This window comes from Mobula hypostoma, unplaced genomic scaffold, assembly GCF_963921235.1.
Source record: "Mobula hypostoma unplaced genomic scaffold, sMobHyp1.1 scaffold_79, whole genome shotgun sequence".
Classification (NCBI taxonomy): Eukaryota; Metazoa; Chordata; class Chondrichthyes; order Myliobatiformes; family Myliobatidae; genus Mobula; species Mobula hypostoma.
The window spans coordinates 108,732-135,492 of NW_026948227.1; the positions used below are offsets into that span (position 1 = coordinate 108,732).

Below are 26,761 nucleotides of genomic sequence, written 5' to 3' on the forward strand. Positions count from 1 at the left end.
CCATTTCCAAGGCCAGGCTCCGTGTTCCAGTCAAGTCCGAGTCCAGGTTCTGTGTCCAGTCAAGTCCGAGTCCAGGTTCTGTGCTGCAATCAAGCCCAAGGCCAGGCTCCGTGTTCCTGTCAAGTCCGAGCCCAGACTCTGTGTTCCAGCCATGTCCAAGGCCAGGCTCCATGTTCCAGTCAAGTCCGCATCCACGTTCTGTGCTGCAATCAAGCCTAAGGCCAGGCTCTGTGTTGCAGTCAAAACCGACTCTACGCTCCGCGTTCCAGTTAAGTCGGAATTCAGGCTCCGATTCCAAGACAAGTTCCAGTCCAGGCTCCGGGTTCAAGTGAAGTCCGATTTCAACTCAAGTCCGAGTCCATGTCAATTCCGTGTCCATGTCAAATCCGAGTCCAAGTCAAGTACCAATCCAGGCTCCGAGTCCGAGACAAGTCCAAGTCCGCGTAAGCATCTAATCCTCGCTCCCCGGCCTTCCTGACAACTATTGTAGTATTCTCGTGAGGTGTGTTGAAACTCTGATTAAACACCAAGTTAAACAGGAGCCAACGAAGACAGAGTCGTAGTAAGATTAATCACTTACTCCTCACTCTTCCACATTAACTCGGTTGGTGAAAACTGTTGATAAAAATACAAACATGCACAGTGTCTATTTCATTCTGGAGACCACGCGAGCTCTCTTCTTTTAGCGAGTGTCTCCAGCCGCCCCGAGTAGGGGAGCGAGGGGGGTCCCGTCAAACCGCCGCCGGGACCGAGCCCACCTCCGCGCTTGAAATTGAAATGCCGGCACGCGTGCCGCTTCCCTTCATATTTTTACTTCAAATCTTTTGTTATGAACTTACGGTGTTGCTTCTATGCTTCTTTCTAGGTCGACACGGAGCTGTTCACGATCACGCTGCATTCATGGCACCCAAATTTACACCTTCCCGAACCGGTGGTTACACGCAAGCCGCGGCGAAACCGGAGGTGACGTCATCACGTGCCGCGATACGCCATAGACAATGAATTTACCTCTGTTATACTGTAACTTAATTATCAACCTTTAACTTTAACTAGAAAATAGTTACAAACAAATCATTTAAAGCGTAGCCCCAACAAAGTCAAATAAGTGCCCTAAGGGCTACACAACTATTAATAAAATACACTTCGGTTAATTCTACCTCCGTGTCTGTGTCCTGCAGTTGGGTTCGCCCCCAGTCACTCCGTGCAACAAGTACACCTGTGGCAATTGACTTCAATAGTAGTTCGACTTCAGAAACGCTGAGTGGGACGGCCAACCACGGGGGAGACACAGTCACCAGGTGGCTGGCACTTTCTGGTTCTGCGGCTCAAAAGAGCAGACAGGATAGCGGAATGCAGCGTTGATTGGAGATTCCATAGGCAGAGGAAGAGAGATGAGATCCTGCGGGCGCGATAGAGATACCGCTATAGTATGTTGACTGCCTTTTGCCAGAGTCAGGACCCATGTGCCAAGGGCGAGCAACCCTACGCCCTAGTGTATATTGCCACCAGTTGCAGAGATAGACAAGATGAGGAGGTCCTGAAGAGAGTTTTTCGTCAGCTTGATTAAAGGCTGATAAACCGGATCTCCAGGGCAGTCATCTCAGGATTGCTGTACCACGTAGACAATGTGCAACAGGGGTGCGTGAAAAGAGCTCGTTCATAAGCAGCGCGATGAGATTTTGAAAGTAATTTCACGGCATTCTTTTTCGGAATCGAGGAGCGAACAATCAGCAAGCGGCAGTGCGTAAACAGGGATACCGTGCTGTCAGCAACGCGCATCAGATTACGACAACACAGTGTTTCGCGCCAGTTTTCTCTGATTTGGACATTCCACATCAGTGGTGCATCAGAAGAGCTGTTTTTTTTTAATAGACGGCGATCCAGATTTTGCGGGCAAGTTTTTGTTTTCTTTTGGGTGTTATTTTCTTATTTGAGGATCGACCACTCAGACTCATTAGAAAGGGCCACAAAGTCATTCTACCAGTTTTCAGAGAGGATGCGGCTCATCAGGCTTAGGTAAGATGTGCTAAATTGTCTTGTAAGTTACTCTCTCTCTCTCTCTCTCTCTCTCTCTCTGAACGTATTCGTCCATTCCTCATTTGTGAGGGCATGGTGTTTGAGTGAGAGTCGCTCCAGAGGCAGTATTCTGTGAATGTGTGGGATGTCGGACGTCTAGCAGAGGTCCAGCATCCCAAATGGTCTCATCTGCACCAGGGACACAAAGACGGAACTCCTGAGAGAACTTATTAAGCACAAGAGGTACAGCTCGAAGACCGTCGTCTCATACGGGAGAATGTGGAGGTGACCGATCGGAGCTACCGATTTGGATCTGTACCGCGTCAAGAAGTTTGCGTATATCACAACAGTGGTTCGCCTTATCAAGCACCACGACGAGACGGAGATAAGAGAGGAAGTGGAGCGGCTGGGGGATTGTTGTGAAAAGAACAACATAAGGCTGAAGAGACAAAGGACGTCCTTGTGGACTTCAGGGAAGTGCACTCAAACGATAAGCTCTGCAGAAACATGGCTAAGCGGTAGAGATAACTAAATGTACCATGGTCACATAAGACCATAAGTCCTAGGAACAGAATTAGGCCATACAGATCATCGATACTCCGTCATAGCTGAGCCCGGAATCTACTCAGGCCAATAGAGATGCCGTCTTGCGTACCCTATGGTGCAATAAATCAATCAGGAAATTATCATCTTACACCTAAAACATACGCGCAGACTTGACCTACTCCGTAGTCTGTGGCACAGATTTACTATTCTCTGTTTAATATAAAAAATCCTCCATAAGTCCGTTCTAAAAATCGCCACTGAATCCGAGGGCAGTGCCTTTTCGTTCTGGATTCCCCCACCACAGGAAACATCATTTCCACATCCAGCCTGTCTACTGTTCTCGACCTGTAGGTCTCAACGAGATCCCCACGCATTCTTCTAAATTCCAGAGTGTACAGGCCCAGTGCTGCCAAAAGCTCCTCATATGTTAACTAGTTCATCCCCGAAATCAATCGTATGAACTTCCTCTGAACTCTGTCGAATGTCAACACATCCTTTCTGAGGAAAGGGGCCCAAAACGTGAAAATACTGCAAGTGCGGCCTGACGTATCTTAAAAAGGGTCAGGATTTTTTCTTTGCTTTTTATATTCTATTCCTCTTGAAATAAATGGCACCATTGCATTTGCTTTCCTTACCATAGACTCAGTCTGCAAATTACCATTTGGGAGACTTACACGAGGACTCCTAAGTCTTACTGCATATTTGTTCGCGCTCATCATTCAGATAATGATCCGTACTATTGTTCCTTTAACTAAAATGCATTAACATACATTTCCCAAAACTGTATTCCATATACCACAGTTTTGCTTATTCGCTCAATTTATATGTCTTGCTGCAATCTCGTAACTTCCTCAGAAATACCTACCCTCCAGCTAACTTCGTATCATCTGCAAACTTTGCTTCAAAGCCATGAGTTCATTTGTCTATGTCATGACATAGTGAAAAGAAAACCCATGAGGAACACCAGCAGTCACCGGTAGCCAATTAGAAAAGGCATCTTTTAATTCTACTCACTGCATTCTCCCTGTCAGCCAATGCGCAATCCATGATTGTATCTTTCATGTAACCCTATAAGAAGTTATCTTGTTAAGCAGCCTCATTTGTTGCACTTTCTCAAACGCCTGCTGAAAATTCAAGTAAATGACATCCACTGCCTCTCTTTTCTTCACGTTACTAGTTTCTTGCTCGAAAAAAATCTACAGATTTTTCAGGCAAGATTTTCCTTCACAGAAGCCCTGCTGATTTTGAGTTATTTCATCATTAGTCTCCGAATACCTCGAAACATCCGTGATTATAGATCCAACACTTTCCCAACCACTGACCCCAGGCCAACTTGACTATAAGTTCCCTTCTTATGGCTTCATCCCTTCTGAAAGAGTGGAATGACTTTTACAATGAGTAGTCCTTCGGTGCCATGCCAGAATCAAGTGATTCTCGAGAGATCATTACCAATACAGCCGTAATCTCTTCAGAAATATCTCTCAAGGCTCTGGAATGTAGTATACCCAGCCAAGGTGATTTATCCACCTTAATTCCTTGAAGTTTCCATGCACCTGTTCCTTTCTAATAGCAACTGCACTGACACCTACTCCCCGATATTCACCGATCATCGGCACATTCCTAGTGTCGTCCACACTGAAGGCATCTGCGATTTCTTTGACCCCATTACTACCTCACAACTATCAATTTCCAGTGGTTCATTAACGACTTCGAACCCCCTTTTTTCCCTTTTGCTCTTAATGTAACTTTACAAACAGCGTTTAGTGTCCTGGGTTTGCCATATTGCCTGTCTGTTCTCATATTTCATGTTTTCCCTTCTTATATTTTTAAGGTGACGTCTTTTTTTCGACTTTAAAAACGTCCTCGTACTCGAACATCCCACTCTCTTTTGCTTCCTTAAATAACCTTTCCATCGTCCATTGCCTGCAGTGGTTGCCCAACCCGACCACTTGCGAACCTCATCTTCTGGTACATATGTATCCTGCGCCGTCTGCATTATTCCCAGAATCTTCAGCCGTCTCCGCTCTGCCATCAACCCCTACGATATTCCGCTCCATTCCACCTGGGCAATCATCTACCTCATGCCCCTGTTATTCCCTTTATTCGCTTGCAATACTGGTACCAGTGAGATATGCTTATCCCTCTCAAATTGCTGTATGAATTCAATCATATTATGATCACTGTCTCCTGAGGGTTCATTTACGTTAAGTTCCTGAGTAAGAACTGGGTAATTACACAACTTTCAGTTCAAGGTACCTTTCCCCGAGTAGGATCGATCACAAGCTGCTTTACAAATCCATCTTGTAGGATATCAACAAATTCCTCACTTGCGATCCGACACTGACTGATTTTCCAAAAGATTGAAAATCTTTGCAAATGTGTCATTTTCTGTCTTGTATGCCTTTTAAAGACTCCTTTGCAATCTAAACCACACATCTTGTCTACTATTTGGAGGTCGAATATGATTCCCACAAAATGCTTTTCCCTTACAATTTCCCAAATCCACCTACAAAGATTCCACATTCTCGTACTCTTTCAGTGGTCCCCAGCCTCTGGGCAACGGACCGATACCGGGTCGCCAAACATGCAGGGGTACAGCTGTAGCCGGAACGCACCCAGCACATTTAAGAAAAAAAAGACAAAATAAACAAGCTAATTAATTAGGTGTCGCCCAGCCTGGCAGTTTTGGTCCCCTAATCTGAGGAAAGACATCTTTGCCATAGAGGGAGTACAAAGAAGGTTCACCAGATTGATTCCTGGGATGGCAGGTCTTTCATATGATGAAAGACTGGATGAACTGGGCTTGTACTCGTTGGAATTTAGAAGATTGAGGGGGGATCTGATTGAAACGTATAAGATCCTAAAGGGATTGGACAGGCTAGATGCGGGAAGATTGTTCCCGATGTTGGGGAGGTCCAGAACGAGGGGTCACAGTTTGAGGATAGAGGGGAAGCCTTTTAGGACCGAGATTAGGAAAAACTTCTTCACACAGAGAGTGGTGAATCTGTAGAATTCTCTGCCACAGCAAACTGTTGAGGCCAGTTCATTAGCTATGTTTAAAAGGAAGTTAGATATGGCCCTTGTGGCTACAGGGGTCAGGGGGTATGGAGGGAAGGCTGGGTTCTGAGTTGGATGATCAGCCATGGTCATAATAAATGGCGGTGCAGGCTCGAAGGGCCGAATGGCCTACTCCTGCACCTATTTTCTATGTTTCTATGTTTCTATGTAAATGTCGGCCCATATCAGAGGAGACGCAATCGGTAATCGCCTCTGATCTAGGCCGACATTTACATGCCGGGCGGCACATAATTAATTAGCTTGTTTATTTCAGCATTTTGTTTTAATCAAGAATGTGTTGCGTGCCTTCCGACTACCGCTACACCACTGCATTCATCACAGTCCGATATCATTCCGCGGCCCGGAGGTTGGGGACCATTGGACATGCCTGTAAGGGAGGACGTCAATGATTGGTTACCAATGCAGTCAGAGCAAAGAGTTAAATTCTTCAGAGGGAAAATTCAAGGGGCGAGGAGTGCAGGACTGAAGGTGCTGTATTTCAATGCAAGCAGCATTTAGAATGAGGTGGTCGAACTGGTGCAGCAATAAGAGATTGGTCGCTATGACGTCATGGGCATCATTGAGTCGTGGTTCAAAGTACACCATAGTTGGGACCTTAACATCTAAGGATATACTTTGTATCAAGAGGACAGACAGGAAGGCGTATGCGGTGTGGTGGTTCTCTCGCTAAAAAATGGTTTTACATCTTTAGAAAGAGGTGACATAGAGCAGTGGTCCCCAACCTCCGGGCCGCGAACCGATACATTGTAGCAATGAATGCAGTGGTGCAGTGGTAGTCGCAACGCACGCAGCACAGCTTTAAGAAAAAAAGCCGAAATAAACAAGCTAATTAATTAGGTGCCGTCCGGCACGTAAATGTCGGCCCAGATCTGAGGCGATTGCTGATTGTGTCGCCTACTCTCCATAAACTTTGGTGTCCAGGCATGTAGGAAAACTTTATCCTTAGATCTACGCATGGAATTCGTCTCCAGTGCAGTCTGTGGCAGATAAACCCATAGATTCACTATTCTCTTTTAAAAAATAAAATCCTCCTTACAAATATTCCGAAGAATCATGCCTCAAATTGGAGTCAGGGCCGTCTAGTTTTACATTGCCCCACGACAGGAAACTTTCTATCCACATCCATCCGATCTAGTCCGTACAATGTTTAGTAGGTCTTAATCAGTTCGCTACACACTCCTTTAAATTTCAAAGGGTACAGCCCATTTCTTACAGTACATTCTATTCCTAGTAAGTTCTTCTCGCTGTCTACTTATTCATCCACTAGTCATTTACTTTTGGAGTGAGAATCGTTCCAGGGAAAATGGTTTGTACAATGTGTTGGGTTTGAGAAGTCTGGCTGACATCCAGTATCCCGAAAAATAAATCTGCACCAGAGGCAGCTAGCTGCAGCTCCTAAGAGAATGTAATGAAGGAACAACAGGTGTTGCTTGATTGCCCTCGTCTCATATGGGAGAGTGGGGACGTGATCGATAGGAGCTACCGGTTTGGAGTTCTGACGGTGTCAAAAACATTGCGTATAGTACAACCAACACACATCAAAGTTGCTGGTGAACGCAGCAGGCCAGGCAGCATCTATAGGAAGAGGCGCAGTCGACGTTTCAGGCCGAGACCCTTCGTCAGGACTAACTGAAGGAAGAGTGAGTAAGGGATTTGAAAGCTGGAGGGGGAGGGGGAGATGCAAAATGATAGGAGAAGACAGGAGGGGGAGAGATAGAGCCGAGAGCTGGACAGGTGATAGGCAGAAGGGGATACGAGAGGATCATGGGACAGGAGGTCCGGGAAGAAAGACGGGGGTGGGGTTGACCCAGAGGATGGGCAAGAGGTATATTCAGAGGGACAGAGGGAGAAAAAGGAGAGTGAGAGAAAGAATGTGTGCATAAAAAAGAGTAACAGATGGGGTACGAGGGGGAGGTGGGGCCTAGCGGAAGTTAGAGAAGTCAATGTTCATGCCATCAGGTTGGAGGCTACCCATACGGAATATAAGGTGTTGTTCCTCCAACCTGAGTGTGGCTTCATCTTTACAGTAGAGGAGGCCGTGGATAGACATGTCAGAATGGGAATGGGATGTGGAATTAAAATGTGTGACCACTGGGAGATCCTGCTTTCTCTGGCGGACAGAGCGTAGATGTTCAGCAAAGCGGTCTCCCAGTCTGCGTCGGGTCTCACCAATATATAAAAGGCCACATCGACAGCTTATCCACTGATGTCTACTATAAGCCTACTGACTCTCACAGCTATCTGGACTATTCCTCTTCTCACACTGTCTCTTGCAAAAACGCCATCCCCTTCTCGCAATTCCTCCGTCTCCGCCGCATCTGCTCTCAGGATGAGACTTTTCATTCTAGGACGAGGGAGATGTCTTCATTTTTTAAAGAAAGGGGCTTCCCTTCCACCACTATCAACTCTGCTCTTAAACGCATCTCCCCCATTTCACGTACATCTGCTCTCACTCCATCCTCCCACCACCCCACTAAGAATAGGGTTCCCCTGGTCCTCACATGCCACCCCACCAGCCTTCGGGTCCAACATATTATTCTCCGTAACTTCCGCCACCTCCAACGGGATCCCACCACTAAGCATATCTTTCCCTCCCCCCCTCTCTCTGCATTCCGCAGGGATCGCTTCCTACACAACTCCCTTGTCCATTCGTTCCCCCCCCCCATCCCTCCCCACTGATCTCCCTCCTGGCACTTATCCGTGTAAGCGGAACAAGTGCTACACATGCCCTTACACTTCCTCCCTTACCACCATTCAGGGCCCCAAACAGTCCTTCCAGGTGAGGCATCACTTCACCTGTGAGTCGACTGGGGTGATATACTGCGTCCGGTGCTCCCGATGTGGCCTTTTATATATTGGTGAGATCCGACGCAGACTGGGAGACCGCTTTGCTGAACATCTACGCTCTGTCCGCCAGAGAAAGCAGGATCTCCCAGTGGCCACACATTTTAATTCCACATCCCATTCCCATTCTGACATGTCTATCCACGGCCTTCTCTACTGTAAAGATGAAGCCACACTCAGGTTGGAGGAACAACACCTTATATTCCGTATGGGTAGCCTCCAACCTGATGGCATGAACATTGACTTCTCTAACTTCCGCTAGGCCCCACCTCCCCCTCGTACCCCATCTGTTACTCTTTTTTATGCACACATTCTTTCTCTCACTCTCCTTTTTCTCCCTCTGTCCCTCTGAATATACCTCTTGCCCATCCTCTGGGTCAACCCCCCCCCCGTCTTTCTTCCCGGACCTCCTGTCCCATGATCCTCTCGTATCCCCTTCTGCCTATCACCTGTCCAGCTCTCGGCTCTATCTCTCCCCCTCCTGTCTTCTCCTATCATTTAGCATCGCCCCCTCCCCCTCCAGCTTTCAAATCCCTTACTCACTCTTCCTTCAGTTAGTCCTGACGAAGGGTCTCGGCCTGAAACGTCGACTGCGCCTCTTCCTATAGATGCTGCCTGGCCTGTTGCGTTCACCAGCAACTTTGATGTGTGTTGCTTGAATTTCCAGCATCTGCAGAATTCCTGTTGTTTGCGTATAGTACAACAGTGGTTGGCCTTATGAAGAATGACGACGAGACGAAGTATAAAACGGAGCAACTGGGTATTGGTATGAGAAGAACGTGCAGAAGATGAAGGACATCATAGTGGATTTCAGTAATGAGCTGTTGAACCAGAACTCACAGCGAAAAAAAAATGGCGGAAGAGAGAACTAAATGCACCAGGGTCCCAAAAGACAATAACAGCATAAGACATAGGAACAGCATTAGGCCATTCAGCCCATCGATGTCCGAAAGACACGGGGTATAACACAACATCCAGTCCAAGACTGCTTTCCCCGAGTAGGCGCGAGCACAAGCTGCTCTAAAAAAACATCTCGTAGTTATTCACAAAATTCCTCTCTTGCGACTCCACACCAGCCTAATTTTCCCAATTGCCTTGTATATTGAGGTCCCCATTACAATTGTTTCATTACCCTTTATATATGCCTTTTCGAGCTCCCTTTGCAATCTAAACCACACATCCTGTCTACTATTCTGAGGTCTATATATTGTTCTTGTTTTTTTTTACCGCTACAATTTCCTAACTCCACCGACAAAGATTTCACATTCTCTGACCCTATGTCACCTCTTTCGAAAAATGTAATACCAGCTGTTAGTAGCAGAGCCACCCCACTGTTTTCCTGCCTGTCTTTCAAATACAAAGTGTACCCTTAGATGTTAAGCTCCCAACAATGGCCGTCTTACAATGGCGATTCAGTGATGTCTTCATTCTCATACATGCATTCTTCGCCCTTCTAAATTTTGCTTCTGTGGTAGAGGCTACCCTTATCCACTGCCAACATCTTTAGTAAATCTGAGAAAGTCAATTGTTTGTTCCTTAGATTTTCAGAAAGCCTTTCACAAGGTGCTGCTTAACGATCTGAGGTGGCATGATATTATCGGAGCGCTCCGGACCCTACCGTCAGCTTCAGCACCCACCCGATACAGCAGCACTTTTGCTTCACTTACTGCCCTGCGCACAGATTCAGTTTTCGATTTCACTTACCAGTCAAGGTTATCAGCTCCTGGAGGTGCAAGTCCCCCGCGTCTGCTGTACATGCGTGGGGGGAAAAAAAGGAAAGAGTTATAAGTCCATAATCTGGAACCTATCTGCTTCCCGGCCCATTAAAACACCCTTTAAGCATTTCCCGGTCCTGTCACAGACACAGTGTCCCACTGTTGTGGCTCGTTTGAGCAGGTCAGTTTGAATTGGGATGAGTTTGAGGAATGTGAAGAAAATAAAGAATTGGAGCTGGCTGTGGATCATCACGTGCGTTTTTGTGCGTTTTAGACGGACAACAAATGGACCCTGTAACAACAGATTTGTAGATATGGAAACAATAAGCGATAGTCTAGAAGGCACAATTACAAATTGAATATCATGCGGGAGAGACTTAAACGGGATTCAGTGAAATAATAAATGAGCGCAATTACTTTGCATCGATCTTCGCTGTGGAAGACACCCAGTAATATGACCAAAGTTCATGGGGAATTAGTTTTTGGGCGAGCAACCAACAGACAGGGATTAATTAGAAAGGTCGGAAAATTCAAGTGCAAATGTAGCGGAAATGCCTTTAAATGCGCAAATCGGAATTTTCGGAGTAGTTTCAACGACTTAATGGCAAATTGGATACAATCGAACAAACTGAGCATGAAAACCAAATTCAGGAAAATATAAAATCTGGTGACACTTGAAGAGGGATGTTGAAGATACAATTAAACTCTGCAAAGTGTTATCCTTATCCAATGGGAAAATGCTGAAAAGGATTATCAGTCTCCAAAATAGAAACAGGAGATATAACTTGCGGAATCTGAGTCTAGAGGAACAAACTGAAGGCACTGATCCTCCGAAGTTCTTTGCAAACTTCCTGAAACAGCTTTTCCCTGTGACATTCACTTCTGAGCTGAAGCTCGATCGAGCATATCGCTCGCCGACTTCGAAGCCTTTGCCGTCGGCAGCGAGATCCAGGTCGGTCAATCTAAGTTTTCATGAATTTCGTATTAAGGACCTTTTAATTCACCATACCCGTCGACAAGGAATGATCGATTTCCATGGTTACAAGGACAGATTTGTGAGGATTAATCGCCTGAAGTTATAGCTGATCGTATGAAATATAAAGAAGTTATGTCGGAATTTTATAATAAAGGATTTAAACCATCCCTTCGGTTTCCCTCCTGTATGAGTATTGTTTTGAAGAACGGATTGCAAAGAAGAATAAAGTCGGTTGAAGACGCAAAAAGAGTTTCTGAAGGCTGAGGTCTAAAGCTTATATTTCTTATTTGATCATTGTTTCTTCAGTTAATATGAATTTGAAATAAGGTTTCTATAAGCTTACGTTTTTGCTGTTCATATATTGTCTTTTGTTATATACTTTTTGATTCTTTTTTTATTATATCCCTACTTGAGGTTTTATTTTACTATAATTTTCTTTGAATTTGCTTATATTGATCTTCTTATATTCTTGAATACTGCGTTATTTTTCTTTTTATGTTGTGTCTTGGGAGGGACATACGTGACCTTGGATGACCGGAGTTTCTGTCAACAGGACCTTTCGGGGAGGGAAATTGATTCTTATCTCGCTGTCTGCCTATTGGTCAGCGTTCTGGCTTTGGGTGGGGGAGGACCACTCACTTTAAAGCCTCTTTCCAGTCCCATCGCTGTTAAAAAAAAACTAAACAACCATTTCCTCTTCTGATCACTCTCCCCACATTCCAATAAAACTTTAACACTGTTCTTTACTAGTTCTAATTTGCGTTATTGTTGTAACATCTTTTCCTTTCCTGTGCAAATTTCCGGCATGAAATAAGGATGTGCTCTACTGTTTCAGTCTCCTGACAACGGCCTTTTTTCTCTCTGGGAGTCCCTTTGGGTTGCGTATATGTTTGCCTGTTTGACTACCTTACCTGACGGGTTGCTTTCTAGTTTTAATAACTTATGGCCAGATCTTTTAATTACATGATTATTTGTATTTAAATTGGTTCGAAATAATAACTTATTTAGTTTGAATGTGAAAAAGGGCAGAATCACGCCATTAAACGGAATAAAGTGTTTGCTTATATTAAAAAAAAATAAAAGCACCCATTATTTTCTTACAATAAACGCACATACGCAGCTGTGATAGCTTACTTTATTTTTACTCGGTGGAATGGTATGAAAGTCCATTCTTCGTTTAATGCAAAATCACGTGGAGTTTCGATTTTTGTACATAATACAGTTTCCTTTCTTCAGCATAAAGTTGTTTCGGATCCTAATAGTCGATTTGTTATTGTATCATGGAGTTGAGACAGTAAATTTATTGTTTTTGCTAATGTATATGCCCCAACTTAGACGATCCAGGATTTTTTGAACGTCTATTTTAGTTTTTGCCAGATTTGTGTACTTACTCTCTTGTGATAAGAGGAGATTTTAACTGCTGGTTAGATCCAGTATTAGATCGCTCATCTGTCAAACCAGCCACACTTAATAAATCAGTTTTGTTTATCCAATCCTTTCTATCTAACTGTGGTATAGTTGATGCTTGGCGTTTCCTTCATCCGACGGACAGGGCTTATTCTTTTTTTTCTCTCATGTCCATCATTCTTATACCAGGATTGATTTTTTTTTTAATTGACAGTCCAATGATTCCATTGGTTCGATCGGTAGAATATAAAGGGATCTCTATCTCTGACCACTCTCCTGTACTTCTATCTCTGAATCATCCTGGTCCTATCCCTATGAGTAGATGTTGACGATTTAATTTAACTCTGTTATCCGATGAGGACTTTTTAAAATTCATGAAGAATCAAATCACTTTTTTTTTGAAGAAACTACATTGGAACTGACGTCTAGTCTTATTATATGCGATACTTTTAAAGGATATATCCGGGGTCAAATTATTTCTTATACTGCATACATCACTAAAAAAGCTCACAAAGAGAGAAACGAACCAGATAATCAGTTAAAGGTAGGAAGATTACCGCAATCTTTTTACGACGCTTCCTCTTCGCTTATTCTCAGAAAGTGTAAGAATCCTACTGAATGCTGCTCGTATAGACCTATCTCTTTACTCAATTTTGATACTAAACTTTTATCTAAGGTGTTGGTTTGCAGAATTGAAAATACTGTATCTTCTGTAGTTTCAGATGATGAGACAGGTTTTATAAAAAAAATCGACATTCCCATTTTAATATACAGTGTTTGTTAAATGTTATGCATTGTCCATCTAAGGAAATATCGGAATGTGTGATATCTTTGGATAAAGAGAAGGACTTTGACAGAGTTGAATGGGATTATCGTTTTACATCCTTAGAAAAATATAATTTTGGACCTAATTTTATACATTGAATTAAATTACTTTATTTATTTCCCTACGTTCGGTTTCTTATTAATCTTCAGAATTCTAAACCCTTTAAACTCCAACGTGGAACTAGAAAAGGTAGTAATTTGAGCCCTCTGCTTTTTGATTTGGTATTGGAACCTTTAGCAATTGCTTTTCGAGAGTCTAAAGAGTTTACTGGTATTTAAAAGAGATGTACTATTCATAAAGTGTCGCTCTATGCTGATGACTTATTGCTTTTTATATCTAATGTTACAACCTCCTTACCATTTGTATTCCGTTTACTGACTAATTTTAGTCAGTTCTCAGGAGTTAAATTAAATTCACATAAGACTGAACTGTTTCCTTTGAACAATTTAATACCAGGTAATATTAACCTTCCTTTTAAAATTTTAAGAAAACAATTTACGTATTTAGGAGTAACAGTTACTAAGAATTATGAATATTTATTTAAGGATTTTTTTTAACTTTAATGAATTATGTTAAAACACTTTCTAATTGGTCGCTTCTTACTTTATCACCGATGGGCCGAATTAATACTATTAAAATGTATACCTTACCTAAATTTATATACTTTTCGCTAGCTGTGCCTCTTATTATTCCATCAACTTCACTCATATTGTCCTATCCAAATCTCTTTCCCCCTTCAGACCTTCTTTCCATTCTTTCTCTTTTCTCGCCGTTTCTCAAAACAAGGGCATTAGCAAAAAATGGAGAAACAGGTGAGATTTCAGATACAGACATTTTATGGAGGAACTGAATGAGGCAGGTAGCAGCTATGGGGCGAAAGGAATGGCCAATATTTCGGGTCGAAACCCTGCATCAGGGCTGAGTGGAAAGGTCTAGGCCGCAGCAAGGACAGGACCTCCTTGACAAGGAGAGCACCTCCTTGACAAGGAGAGCTGGAAGTCAGTCTCTCAGTAGAAAATGTTAACTGGGTACATGCTGGAATAAACCCAATAGTCAACAGGCCAAGCAAGCAATTCCAAGGCAAAAAAATAAGTTTGGTGGCAATAAATTTCTATCCTGATACTGATATTGCATGGGAGGCATATTTAAGCAATGCTTTGCAAGCAAATAGCAAGTTAAGCAGAAATAGATAGCTTTTAATCCCACACCCACCTTCTCTCGAAATCTCTGGGTCTGCTAACATGGCGAGAGCATTGTACTGCTGTAGACACCATACCAAGACAGGGTTTGCCCTCAGCAGTCACCCATCCATTCATTTCAAAATGACTGAGGTTTCTTCTTCTCGTTAGCTCAGTGGGGAAGACCAACGAACAGGAAGAGGTTAAAAAAATGAATTTCGGGGGTGGGGGGAGGAAATGTATACTGCACAAGGCTTCCTTTCCTGTGCCTAATCATAATCCTTGATTGACACTTACAATTTACGCAGCACAAACACATCATCCTTCTATACCCTGAGATACACAACAACAATAGCACCACGACTTACTTTTCCCATTTTTGCACTGCACTATTACGGAGGCTGAACCAATATATTATTTTACCCTCTTTATTTTTAACCTAAAACTCTAATTCCACCATTATCATACTCTCAGCTCTCTATGTTTGCAGCGCTCACTGAACCTTCCCACCTATTGATCCAGGGCACAGGAAAAGGATAAACCACAGTTAGTCTATGATAAATGGGTGAGAGCCTGATGAGGGCAAGTCCTGTCTTGGCTGTGGTGCTGTTAGCAGCGTTACACTGTTAGCAGGTCCAGAGTTTTCAAGAGAAGATGGGCGTGGGAATGGAAGTCACCTATTTCTGTTTATTGTACTGTTTGCCTGTAACACATTGATTAAGTATGTTTTCCATGGAACACGGCACTGCGGAGCAGAAAAGAATCGATACATTTCCTTTGCCTAAACCAGGAAAGACCAATATCTTCTTCCTCAGTAGACATGAACTTGGGATCTTATTTGCAACCATATTCCAACAGTAAATAAACAAATTCTAAACCTCTTTATATGAACCCGTTGGTAAATTCTACTTAATATATCAAATGTTACTTGAACTGTTCTATGGAAAATCTTGGGGATGTTACATCGGCACAGGAATATGCGGTGACTCTTGTGGGCTGTCCCAGCACATGTTCAACTCTGCTTCCCATTCCCATTCAGATATGTCCATACATGGCCTCCTCTACTGCCATGATGAGGCTAAACTCAGGCTGGAGGAGCAACACCTCATATACCGTCTAGGTAGTCTCCAGCTCCTTGGTATGAACATAGAATTCCTCAACTTCCTATAATTCCCTCCTCCTCCCTTCCTCTATCCCTATTTCACTCTGCCCCTTCCTCCAGCTGCCTATCACCTCCCTCATGGTTCCACCTCATTCTTCTACTACCCATCATTTTCCTGCCTATGACGTCCTTGCTTCCCCTCCCCCACCCCTTTGCCTTTCAACTGAACCTACAAGCATTCTTCAGATCCTTCCCCCTCCTTCTATCTTCAGTCCTGACGAAGGGTTCCGGCCCGAAACGTCGACGCATCGTTTCCACTGATGCTGCCCGACCTGCTGAGTTCCTCCAGCGTGCTGTGTGTGTTGTATGTTTGAGTGTGCTTGTTGATAACGCAAACAATCTATTTCCGTAAGACATTGGAGCAGAATTGGGCCATTCGAGCCATTAAGCCTTCTCTGCCATTCCATCATGGCTGATTTACTAATTCTTTCTACCTCGCTCTCCTGCCTTCTCACCATAACCTTTAATGTCCTTCTGAACCAAGAACCTGTCAATCTCAGCTTTAAATATGTCCAATGACTAGGCCTCTACAACTGTCTGTAGAGGTAAATTCCATAGATTCAGCACACTCTGGACTAAAGACATTCCGCTTTATCTCTGCTCTAAAGACGGAATATTTCGATGTACAGTACTCTGCAAACGTCTTAGGCACATATGAATAGCTAAGAAACTTAAGACTTTTGCACAGTACTGTACTTCTCAATGTAGAGCTGAGAAAGAGTTTGTAAATATGTCGTTAGCAAAGTATGCTGGGAGTGGTAAGGGTGCAAATCCCTTACTCACTCTTCCTTCAGTTAGTCCTGACGAAGGGTCTCGGCCTGAAACGTCGACTGCACCTCTTCCTAGAGATGCTGCCTGGCCTGCTGCATTCACCAGCAACTTTGATGTGTGTTGCTTGAAATTCCAGCATCTGCAGAATTCCTGTTGTTTGGGCTTTTCTCCTTGGAGTGATTGAGGATGAGATGTGACCTGATGGAAGTGACTAAGATTCCGAGAGGCATAGATTGTGTCGATAGCCAAAAGCTTTCTCCCAGTTCTGAAATGGCTAACACGAGGGGCCACAGTTTCAATGTGCTTGGAAGTAGGTACAAAGTGGATGTCAGAGGTCTGTATGTCACACAGAGTGGTGGGTGCATGGAATGCACTGTCAGCGAAGATGGTAGAGGCAGATACAATAGGGTCTTTTTAGATACTCTTAGATATGTACATAGAGCTTAGAAAAAATAGAAGGCTATGTGGTAGGGAAACTCTAGGCAGTTTCTAAGGTAGATTACATGCTTAGCAGAACATTGTGGACCTAAGAGCCTGTAATGTGCTGTAGAATTCTATGCTCTATGTAACAGCAAAAGACCTGCAGAAATCTCTGGAACTTGCTAAAGTCGCTGAACATGTGTCCACTTGTCACAATGTGGCGCTGGTAACGGACCCGAATGCAAGACACAGATACTGAAGTACAAGGAACAGGACTTGACTAGAGTAGAGACGTGACAGGATACAGACAAGGAGCAAGGAAAAGAACGGATACTTGGGCTAGAATATGGATTAGACAGGGAACCCAGACAAGGAATTATGCACTGGGATCCTGAGCTTGTTCTCCGAGCCAGAGACTGGACAAGGACCCAGAAGCTGGGTCTTGCCCCGGGCTCGGACGCCAGAACCAGGCAAAGACATGACATGACTACAGGACAGGACGTGGCTGGAGGCTTGGGGCTTGATTTTGGGGTCTTGGCTCTTGAGGCTTGAGGCCTCAGGCTCTGGTCTTAGCTATTGAGGCCTGAGGCTGGGATCTTTGTTCTTGAGGCTTGAGGCTGAGGTCTTGGTTCCTGGCCCATGAGGCTTGAGGCTGTGGTCTTGGCTCTTTCGTCTTGAAATGCCAAGGCTGATAACTCGGAGGCTGGACCTCAGAGACAGACTGGGAACTGAATAACATAGAGTCAGGACTTATCCTTCAAAAAGCCGGGACTCATCTTTAACATGACACTAACACGCGACTGGATAGTACGTAGACATAGAGCCGGGACTTATCCTCAGACAAGCCGGGACTCAACTTCATCTCCACACCAAGGTGGGACAGCCGGTCCCCCCCGCAGGGCAACGGCAGAACGGCCTGACTGATACCACGGAGGCGAGGACAAGACAAGACAGATACCCCCGCAGGGCAATGGCAGAACAGCCTGACTTACCCCACGGAGGCGAGGACAAGACAAGACAGTATAGGTCCCTCCGCAGGGCAAGAGCAGAATGGGCTGACTTACGCCATGGCAGCAAGGACAAGACAAGACAAACACCGAAGAACGACAGTCAGTTCCATCTCTGCATCGGGGTAGTTCCGATTTTTCAGTTCGGCCAGCAACCTCAGCTGGCGACGGAAACAGCCGGATCCCTACCTAGCTCGGAGTGGCTGGCAGCCACTCGCTGGCCCGGGAAACAGCCGAATCCGTACGGCAAAGACAGCTCCGACTACCGACAGCAAGGCTCCATGAAGCAATGGTTCTCCAACACGGCCTAAAGATGGCATGTGGCCGCCCTAGCCTTCCACCGGCAGGTTGCTCCCAGGAAATCTTAACAAGACAAACCAGCAGCCGACACTCAACCCCAAAGCTAATTATATTCCAAGGCGCAAGATGGGAATCAGGTGCCTATGATTAACTCAAACAAAACAAGGGACAGCTGTAAGACCCGGAGTCCTGAGTCCACGGACTGGATAGTGAACCGGAATGCGGACTTCATGTACCGGACCATGACACCACTATAAAAGAAACACTGAACAAGAATGGTCTTCATGAAAAGGATAACAGGGAGGAAAGCAGTGCTCTCCAAATAAAAATCATTGCTGCATGTCTCAAGTTTGCAAAAGACGACATGGATATTCTACAGTGTTTCTGGGACAACATCCCAGAGTTGCAGAATTTTTGTAAGGAGGAACGGTCTAAACCTCCTCCCGGCTGATGTGTAGGACTGATCAACAGTTACCAGAAACGTTTGTTTTATGTTGTTGCTGTACAAGGCGATCACACTACTTACTGAAAGCAAACGGTCACATGCTTTTTCCAACAAATACATGCACCATTGGATCGTATTTCACAATAACAGGTATAATTTTTTGTTATATTAATTTAATTGGGTGCTGTTTATCTAGCTTTAGGACACATGAAGATCTTATTCCATTTTCGGTCATATATATGTTCAAATAGGGATAATTCTACAGGGTTAGCAAACTTACGTTTGTGTGTGTGTTGGTGTGTGTGTGTAAGACACAGTACTGTACAGGTGATAAATAAATCTGTAGCAGCAATGTTTGTGCTATGACTAGAGATAACGGGGCATGCTCGCCAACGAGCGGGATGCTTTTCTTTCTTGTGTGCCTTGGAGCCGGAAATTCGCGGTCTTTTGCAGGGGAAAGTTGCGGCAAATAGAGAGAATTGGTGGACTGCCAGACGGAGTCGACTTGGAGCGCGGGGTGTACTAAAGTTGTACTACCAAGAGCATAGCTCTAGCCAGAATCGCTCTCAGGATCCCAGGACCACACAAGCTTCTCCACCACGACAAGGTGACAATCCACGCAGAAGGACTGTTTGGAAAAGTAAGGGTAATGCACAGCAAGGGCAGAGTTCTGCTGTGGCCATTACCTTCAATAATAAGTACAATTTTAGAAACTGTTGAGGCGGACGGACAACCACGTGACAGACACAGTCATCTGGTCTCTCATACCCTGTCCGGTGCTCTGGCTCAGAAGAGCAGAGAGGTTTGGCTGACTGCAGTGTTCATCGGAGATTCCATATTTACAGGAACAGGGACGAGATTGTTTGGGGAACATTGAGATTCCCGATGGTATGCTGCCTGTCTGTCGCCAGTGTGAGGAATGTCTCAGATCAGGCCCAAGTGATCCACAAGAGCAATTGTTTCGGTGTATATTTGCGGCAATGGCGTAGATTTACAAAGAGGTCCTGAAGTGTCTTTAGGAAGCTCGGTAGAAAGCTGAAAAGCCGAACCTCCAGAGCAGTCATCTCTGGGTTGAAGCATTACATGCACAATCCACACAAGGCGTGTCTGAAAAGACCTACTTTTTCATCCGGGCGATCGAGAAGTTGCATGCAGAGTTTTGTTGCTGTTTTTCTGAATCGGTGCGTAAACAGAGATACCTTTCAGTCAGGAACGCGCATACGATTAATAAAGAACAGAGTTCGATTTAGTTTTCTCCGAGTAGGACATTCAACATCAGGAGCGTATCCAAAGAGCTGGTTTTAGTCAGGTGGCGATCCGGAGTTTGAGGGAGATTTTTTTTTCTGTTTTTCTGCTTTGAGGTGCGACCACTCCGAAAATGGGTTTCATCAGAAAGGGCCCATAAGTGATTCTCTCGGCTTTCAGGGAGGGTTCGGCTCATTATGCTTAGGCGATATCAAGCTTGGGTGAGGTAAAATTTATTGTAAGTTACGTTTTCTCTCTGTATTTATTCGTCCATTCCTCATTTATTAGGCAGAATGAGTGATGAGAATCGCTCCAGTTGCAGTATCCAATTCAACTTGCGGGATCTGGGAAGTCAGACTGATGTCCTGCATCATGGATAAATAAACCTGCACCAGGGGTAGCAAGCTGCAGCTCCTGAGAGAAAGTATGAAGGAGAAAGAACTGATGCTCGATGACTTTCGTCTCATCTGGGAGAATGAGGACGTGATCGCTAGGAGCTAGCCGTGTCAACGTTTGCGGTTAGCCCAGCAGTGGTTGACCTCATCAAGAACAACGAAAAGACAGAGTACAAAGAGGAAGTGGAGCGGCAGAAGGATTGGTGTGAGAAGAACAGCCCAAGCCTGAACTTGGAAAATACAAAGGATCATTGTGGAATTCAGGATTGTTCTGTCACGACATAATCCTCTGTGAAAATAAATGGTCCCAGGTAGAGAGAATTAAATAAGACCATAAGACCATAAGATACAGGAACAGAATTAGGCCATTCTGTCCATCGATACTCCGCCATTCCATAATGGCTGATCCCGGATCCCATTCTAACCTATACAGCTGCCACCTCGCCATACTCTTTGGTGCCCTGACCTACCTTAAAACGGTCAACATACACATTAAATATTCGCACGGACTTCGCCTACACCGCAGTCTGCGGCGGAGCAACCCACAAAGTCACGAGTCTTTTTTAAAAAAGAAAATCCTCCTTACATGTAACCTAAAGAATCATAGCCACTAGTTGTGGATTCCCTCACCACAGGAAAAATCCTCTCCACATCGACACGATTAGTCATTTCAACATTAGGTAGATCTCAATGAATTCCGCACGCATTCTTTTAAATTCCAGAGTGTACAGCCCAAGGCTGCCAAACACTCCTCATGTGTTAACTCCGTCCCAGAATTACCCACGTATATTCTTTCGGCCCAAAACAGTCGTAAATATTCCAAGTGCGGCCTGACAGTGTTTTAAAAAGGCTCAGCATTACCTCCTTCTTTTCACATTCTATTCCTCTTGAAACAAGTGGCACCATGATATTCGTTTCTTTACCACAGACTCAAGCTATAATTTAACCGTTTTGGGAGAGTTGCACGAGATGTGCTAAGTCTCTATGTATCTCTGATGATTGAACATGCTCGTCATTAAGATGATAGTCCGCCCTATTGTTCCTTTAAACAAAATATATTATCACACATTTTCCAATGCTATTATCGATCTGCCACATTTCTTGCACATTCGCCAATTTTGCATTAGTCCTGCTACAATTGCGTACCTTCTCAGGAATACCGACCCCTCCACCTATCTTGGTATCATCCGTAAACCTCACCACTAAGCCATCAGTTCCATTTATCTAAATCATGGACAATCAATGTGAAATGTAGCAGTTCCAAAACTGACCCCTGAAGAACACTACTAGTCACCGGAAGCCTATCAGAAAAAGGTCCCTTTTAACACAACGCGCTGCGCCCTGCCTGGCAGCCATTCCGCTATCCACACCTATTCTTTCCTGTAACGCTATTGGTTTTTATGCTATCAAGCAGAATCATTTGAGGCCTCCTATCAAACGCTTTTTGAAAATCCGAGTAAATGTCACTCACTGCCTCCCCCTTGTTCACCCTGCTGGTCGTATCCTCGAAGAAATCGAAGACTTTTAAGGCAAGATTTCCCTTCATAGAAACTATGCTGATTTTGAATTATTTCAACACTGAACACCACATACCTCGAAACACAGTTGATAATAGTCCCAACCCTTTTCCTACCACCGACACCGGACTAACTGCCTATAATTTCCCTTCTTTTGCCTTTCTACCTTCGTAAAGATTGGAGTGATATTTGCAATCTTCCAGTCCTCCGGTACTCTGACGGAGTTAAGTGTTATCTGGAAAAATCATGGTCAGTGCAACCTCTGACAGGGCCCTGTATGTAGTCCATCTGGATAAGGTGACTGATCCACCTTAAGTACTTAATGGTTCTATGGCACCTGCTTCAGAGAAAAGGCACTCACGCCTGCTCACTGATATACATGGACCTCGGCTATTTCACAGCGAAGGCAGTGTTTCTTGTTCATCTGCGATTTCATTGTTCCCCATTACTAACATATTAGCATAATTTTCCAGTGGTCTAATATCAGCTTTCACCTCCCTTTTACTCTTTATATCTTTGAAAAAAAAATCTCATGTGCCTCCTTTATTTTATTGGCCAGAGTGCTCACATATTTCATATTTTCCCTTCTTATAGTTATTATTTTCCATTTGCCTTTTTAAATTTTAAATGCCGCCTAAGGATTCCTTTACATGAAGCTCCCTTGTAAGACATCGCTAATTGCACAACATCCAGTCCAAGATAGCTCTCCGCGAATGGGCTAAAACTCAAGCTCTTCTAAATAGCCGTCTCGTAGGCATTCACCAAATTCGTCTCTTGTGATCCCATACCAACCCGATTTTCCCAATTGCCTTGTATATAGAATTCTCCATTACAATTGTGTAATTATCCTGACGAAGGGTCCCGGCCTGAAACGTCGACTGTACCTCTTCCTAGAGATGCTGCCTGGCCTGCTGCGTTCACCAGCAAATTTGATGTGTGTGTAATTATCCTTCTTACAAGGCTTTTCGAGCTCCCTTTGCAATCTAAACCACGCACCTTGTCTACTATTCTGAGGGCTACATGTGATTCCCACAATGTTCTTTTACCTTGCAATTTCCTAACTCCACCTAGAAATATTTGGCATTCTCTGCCCGATGTCACCTGTTTCTAAAGATGTAATACATCTGTTACCAACAGAACCAGCCCACCACATATGTCCTCCTGCCTGTCCTTTTGATACAAAGTATATCCTCAGATGTTAAGCTCACAATTATGGCCATCTTTCATCCACTACTCAGTGATGCCCATGACGTGAGAGCGACCAACTCTAATGACGCACGGGTTCGTCCACCTTATTCTGAATGCTGCGAGCATTCAAATACCGCACCTTCAGTATTGCATTCCACACCATTTTGAATGTTGACTCTGCGTTGGAATTTAACTCTTTGTTCAGTCTGCATTGGACCCAATCATTGATGTCTCCTTCATTACGTACACGTTACACATATTGTCTAATTGTAAGCCAGCTGGTTCATTCTCAGCTGCATCATTCTGGTTCCCGATCCCTAGCCCTATTAGTTGAAACCACTCCCTACATCTCCAGTGAATCTGAGAAAGTTATTTGTTCTTCTTTCATTAGATTTTCAGAAATGCTTTAACAAGGTGCCGCACATGAGGCCTCATCACGTGCTGAGGTCGCATGGTATTACCGGAGCCCCAGCGACTCGTCTGTCAATTTGCGCAAACACCCAATACAGGAGCACTTTTGGTTCATTAATCGCCCCGCGCACAGACTCAGTCTTAGATTTCCACTTACCGGTCACAGTGATAAGCTCCTAGGGATGAATGGATGCTGCGTTTGCTGTACCTGTGGGGAAAAAGAGAAACATATACTTCTCGGTCATCTGGAATGTATCTGCTTCCCAGCTGGTTAAACCATCTTTTGGTGCATTTCCCGGTCCTGCCAAAGCATCCCACGGTTTGGACACGCTGTGCAGGTCAGCACGAAAAAGGATGAGTCTGATGAATGTGAGGAAAACAAAGAACTGGAAGGCCTGCAGGCAAAGCGGGATTCTCAGCGACGGGCAGCGCGCAGAGCAGGGCGCTCACAGCTGAGCCAGTTCCCGGGTGAGTTATTAAACAGGGCAAAATGCTGAACAAGGTTACAGAGCTGGAAGTGGATAATCACGTGAGATCTCAGCAGTGCACTTTGTGCTATGAAGACGGAAAACAAAAGCAGCCTGGAAAAAACAGATTCTTTTAGATATGGAAAAACAAAAAATTAAAAAAGGCACAACTGAAATAAAGAATTAGAGAATTCTCTAGTTAATCAAAGAAAGTCAATTGTTGTTATTTCCTTAGATTTTCAGAAAGTCTTTAACAAGCTGCGGCAGATTAGGCTGCTTAACGTGCTAAGGTCGCGTGGTATTACTGGAGCGCCCCACGGGGCCGTCACTTAGAGCACAGTACGATATAGCAGCTCTTTTTGTCCATTTATCGCACTGCGTACAAACACCGTATCCGATTTCAACTTACCAGGGACGGCTATCAGTTACTGGAGACCGAAACACCCTGCGTCTGACAGACCTATGGGGAAGTAAAGAAGGAATTATATCTCTGTAATCTGGAACATATCTTCTTCCCGGCTCGTTAAAGCAGTCTTTGAACGATTTGCCGGACCTATCACAGACAAAGCGTCCCACTGTTGTGACTCTTTTGAAGAATGTGGGGGAAAAAAAACAAATAATTAGTTGGCCTGCCAGCAACGCTGAACACCGACGGGCAGGGTGCAGAGGGGGGAGTTCAGAGCTGGGTCAGATCTCGGATGAGTCATTAAACGGGGTAAAAGGCTGATCACGTGACCGGGTTGAAGAGCTGGCTGTGGATGATCACGTGAGATCGCAGCAGCTCGGTTTGCGCGTTGTATACGGAAACAAATCAACCGTGGATAAACAAATTCGTAGATATGAAAACTATAAGCGATAGTCTAGAAGGCACAATTACAAATTGAAGATGATGCTGGAGAGGTTTGAATGGGACTCAGGGAAATGATGGATGAGCGCAATAGGTACATTGCATCGGTCTTCACTGTGGAAGACACCAGTAACTTGACCAATATTCAAGGGGAATGTGTTTTCCGGCGACCGATCAACAGAGAGGGATTCATTAGACATGGCGGAAAATGCAAGTGCCGGTGTAGCAGCAAAGCTTTTGTATGTACGAGGCTTTAGAGTGCGCCAGTCTAAGATCGTCTGGGCTAGGTGAGGGAAAAAATATCGGGCAAATTTATCATTGTGTTCAAATTTCTCCATTCGTCGATTCTTCGTGGGAATTTCTCCGGGGTCGGTGTTTGTTCTCTGTTTGCGATGTTGAAGATCCAGAAGCCGTCCGCACTCCCCGATAAATAAATCTGCAGCTGGTACACCAAGCTGCAGCGTCTGGGAGAACGTATTAATGAACTGGAGTAGCCTCTGATGATCCTCAACTCACACGGGAGAATGAGGAGATGATCAGAGCGATAGGGAAATAATCAATCCTGGTTTACAGGAGACAATAGCTCTGTGACTGTCACGATATGCATAGCATGTGCAGAGTACACACATGTGACCACACCGGGAGCACCGGATGCAACAGATGGCCCCAACAGACTCACAAGTGAAGTGTTTTGCCTCACTTGGAAGTACTGTTTGGGGCCCTAAATGGTGGTGAGAGAGGAGGTGTAGGGACAGGTGTAGCACTTGCGCTTGCAGGGATAAGTGCCAGGTGGGAAATCCGTGGGGAGGGACGTGTGGACCAGGGAGTCGCGGAGGGACCGACCCCTGCGGAAGGCGGAGAGGGGTGGAAAGGGAAAGGTGTGCTTAGTGGTGGGGTCCTGTTGAAGGTGGCGGAAGATGCGGAGGATAATGTGTTGGATCCGGAGGCTGGTGGGGTGGTAGCTGAGGACAAGGGGAACTCTGTCCCTGTTGTGGTGGCGGGAGGATGAGGTGAGAGCCGAAGTGCGGGAAATGGAGGAGATGCAGGTGAGGGCATCATTGATGACAGCAGAAGGGAAACCACGATCGTTAAAGAAGCAGGACATTTGAGATGTGCTGGGACGGAAAACCTCATCCTCGGAGCAGATGCGGCCGAGACGGAGGAACTGAGATCAGGGAATGGCATTTTTGTATGTGGTGGAGTGGGAGGAGGTATAGTTGAGGTAGTTATGAGAGTCAGTGGGCTTGTAGAAGATGTCAGTGGACAGTCTGTCTCCAGAGATGGAGACCGAGAGATCGAGAAAGGGGAGAGAAGTGTCCGAGATAGACCAAGTGAATTTGAGGGCTGGGTGGAAGTTGAAAGTTAAGTCGATGAAATTGACGAGCTCAGCATGGGTGCAGGAAGTAGCATCAATGTAGTCGTCAATGTACCGAAGGAAAAGTTGGGGAGCAGTACCAGAATAGGTTTGGAGCACAGACTGTTCCACATAACCAACGAAGAGGCAGGCATAGCCTGGGCCCATGCGAGTGCCCATAGCTACACCCTTGGTCTGAAGAAAGTCGGAAGAGCCAAAAGAGAAGCTATTGAGTGTGAGAACCTCCGTATGACGTGAGAGTCGGATGATCTATGTCTCTGTGCCGAGACACCTGAGACCTTTGGATAGAGAGCTCAGAAAAAAATGCGAAGCAATGGACTCTTAACATCATAAACTAGCGAATTGTTTGTTATGTCTCCCTTCTCGCTGTGAAACGGAGATACTTCTTGTCCCTGATTAGGGAGAGAGAGAGAGAGAGCTTGTGCTATGTCGAATACCAGCTGAACAAGTCGTCTTTAGGGCATTGCAAGTCTGTGTCTTGAAGTTGCTTTGCTGCATGGTTGAGGGCAAGGTGGTAGGAGCCGATGTTTCTTTTTGCTGCTGGGGGGAAGTGGGTCGTTGCTTGCTGCCGCTTACGCGAGGCGGGGAATTTTGGGGTTCTAACATTCAACTGTCATTCATCCTT

General features: G+C 44.8%; 1 protein-coding gene across 5 annotated transcripts in view; it reads right to left on the reverse strand.

Moving 5' to 3' along the window:
- Positions 1-26,761, reverse strand: part of LOC134342030 (uncharacterized) — a 96,256-nt gene that overhangs the window by 20,982 nt on the left and 48,513 nt on the right. For 3 of the 5 annotated variants that reach the window (XM_063039969.1, XM_063039965.1, XM_063039968.1), the window contains exons 7-9: positions 24,324-24,374; positions 23,605-23,655; positions 10,189-10,233 (exon numbers count right to left, since the gene is read on the reverse strand). In XM_063039969.1, coding sequence (XP_062896039.1) covers positions 10,189-10,233; positions 23,605-23,655; positions 24,324-24,374 — 147 coding nt within the window. The remainder of the gene's footprint in view (positions 1-10,188; positions 10,234-23,604; positions 23,656-24,323; positions 24,375-26,761) is intronic. The other 2 variants (XM_063039966.1, XM_063039967.1) reach the window with 2 other exon arrangements.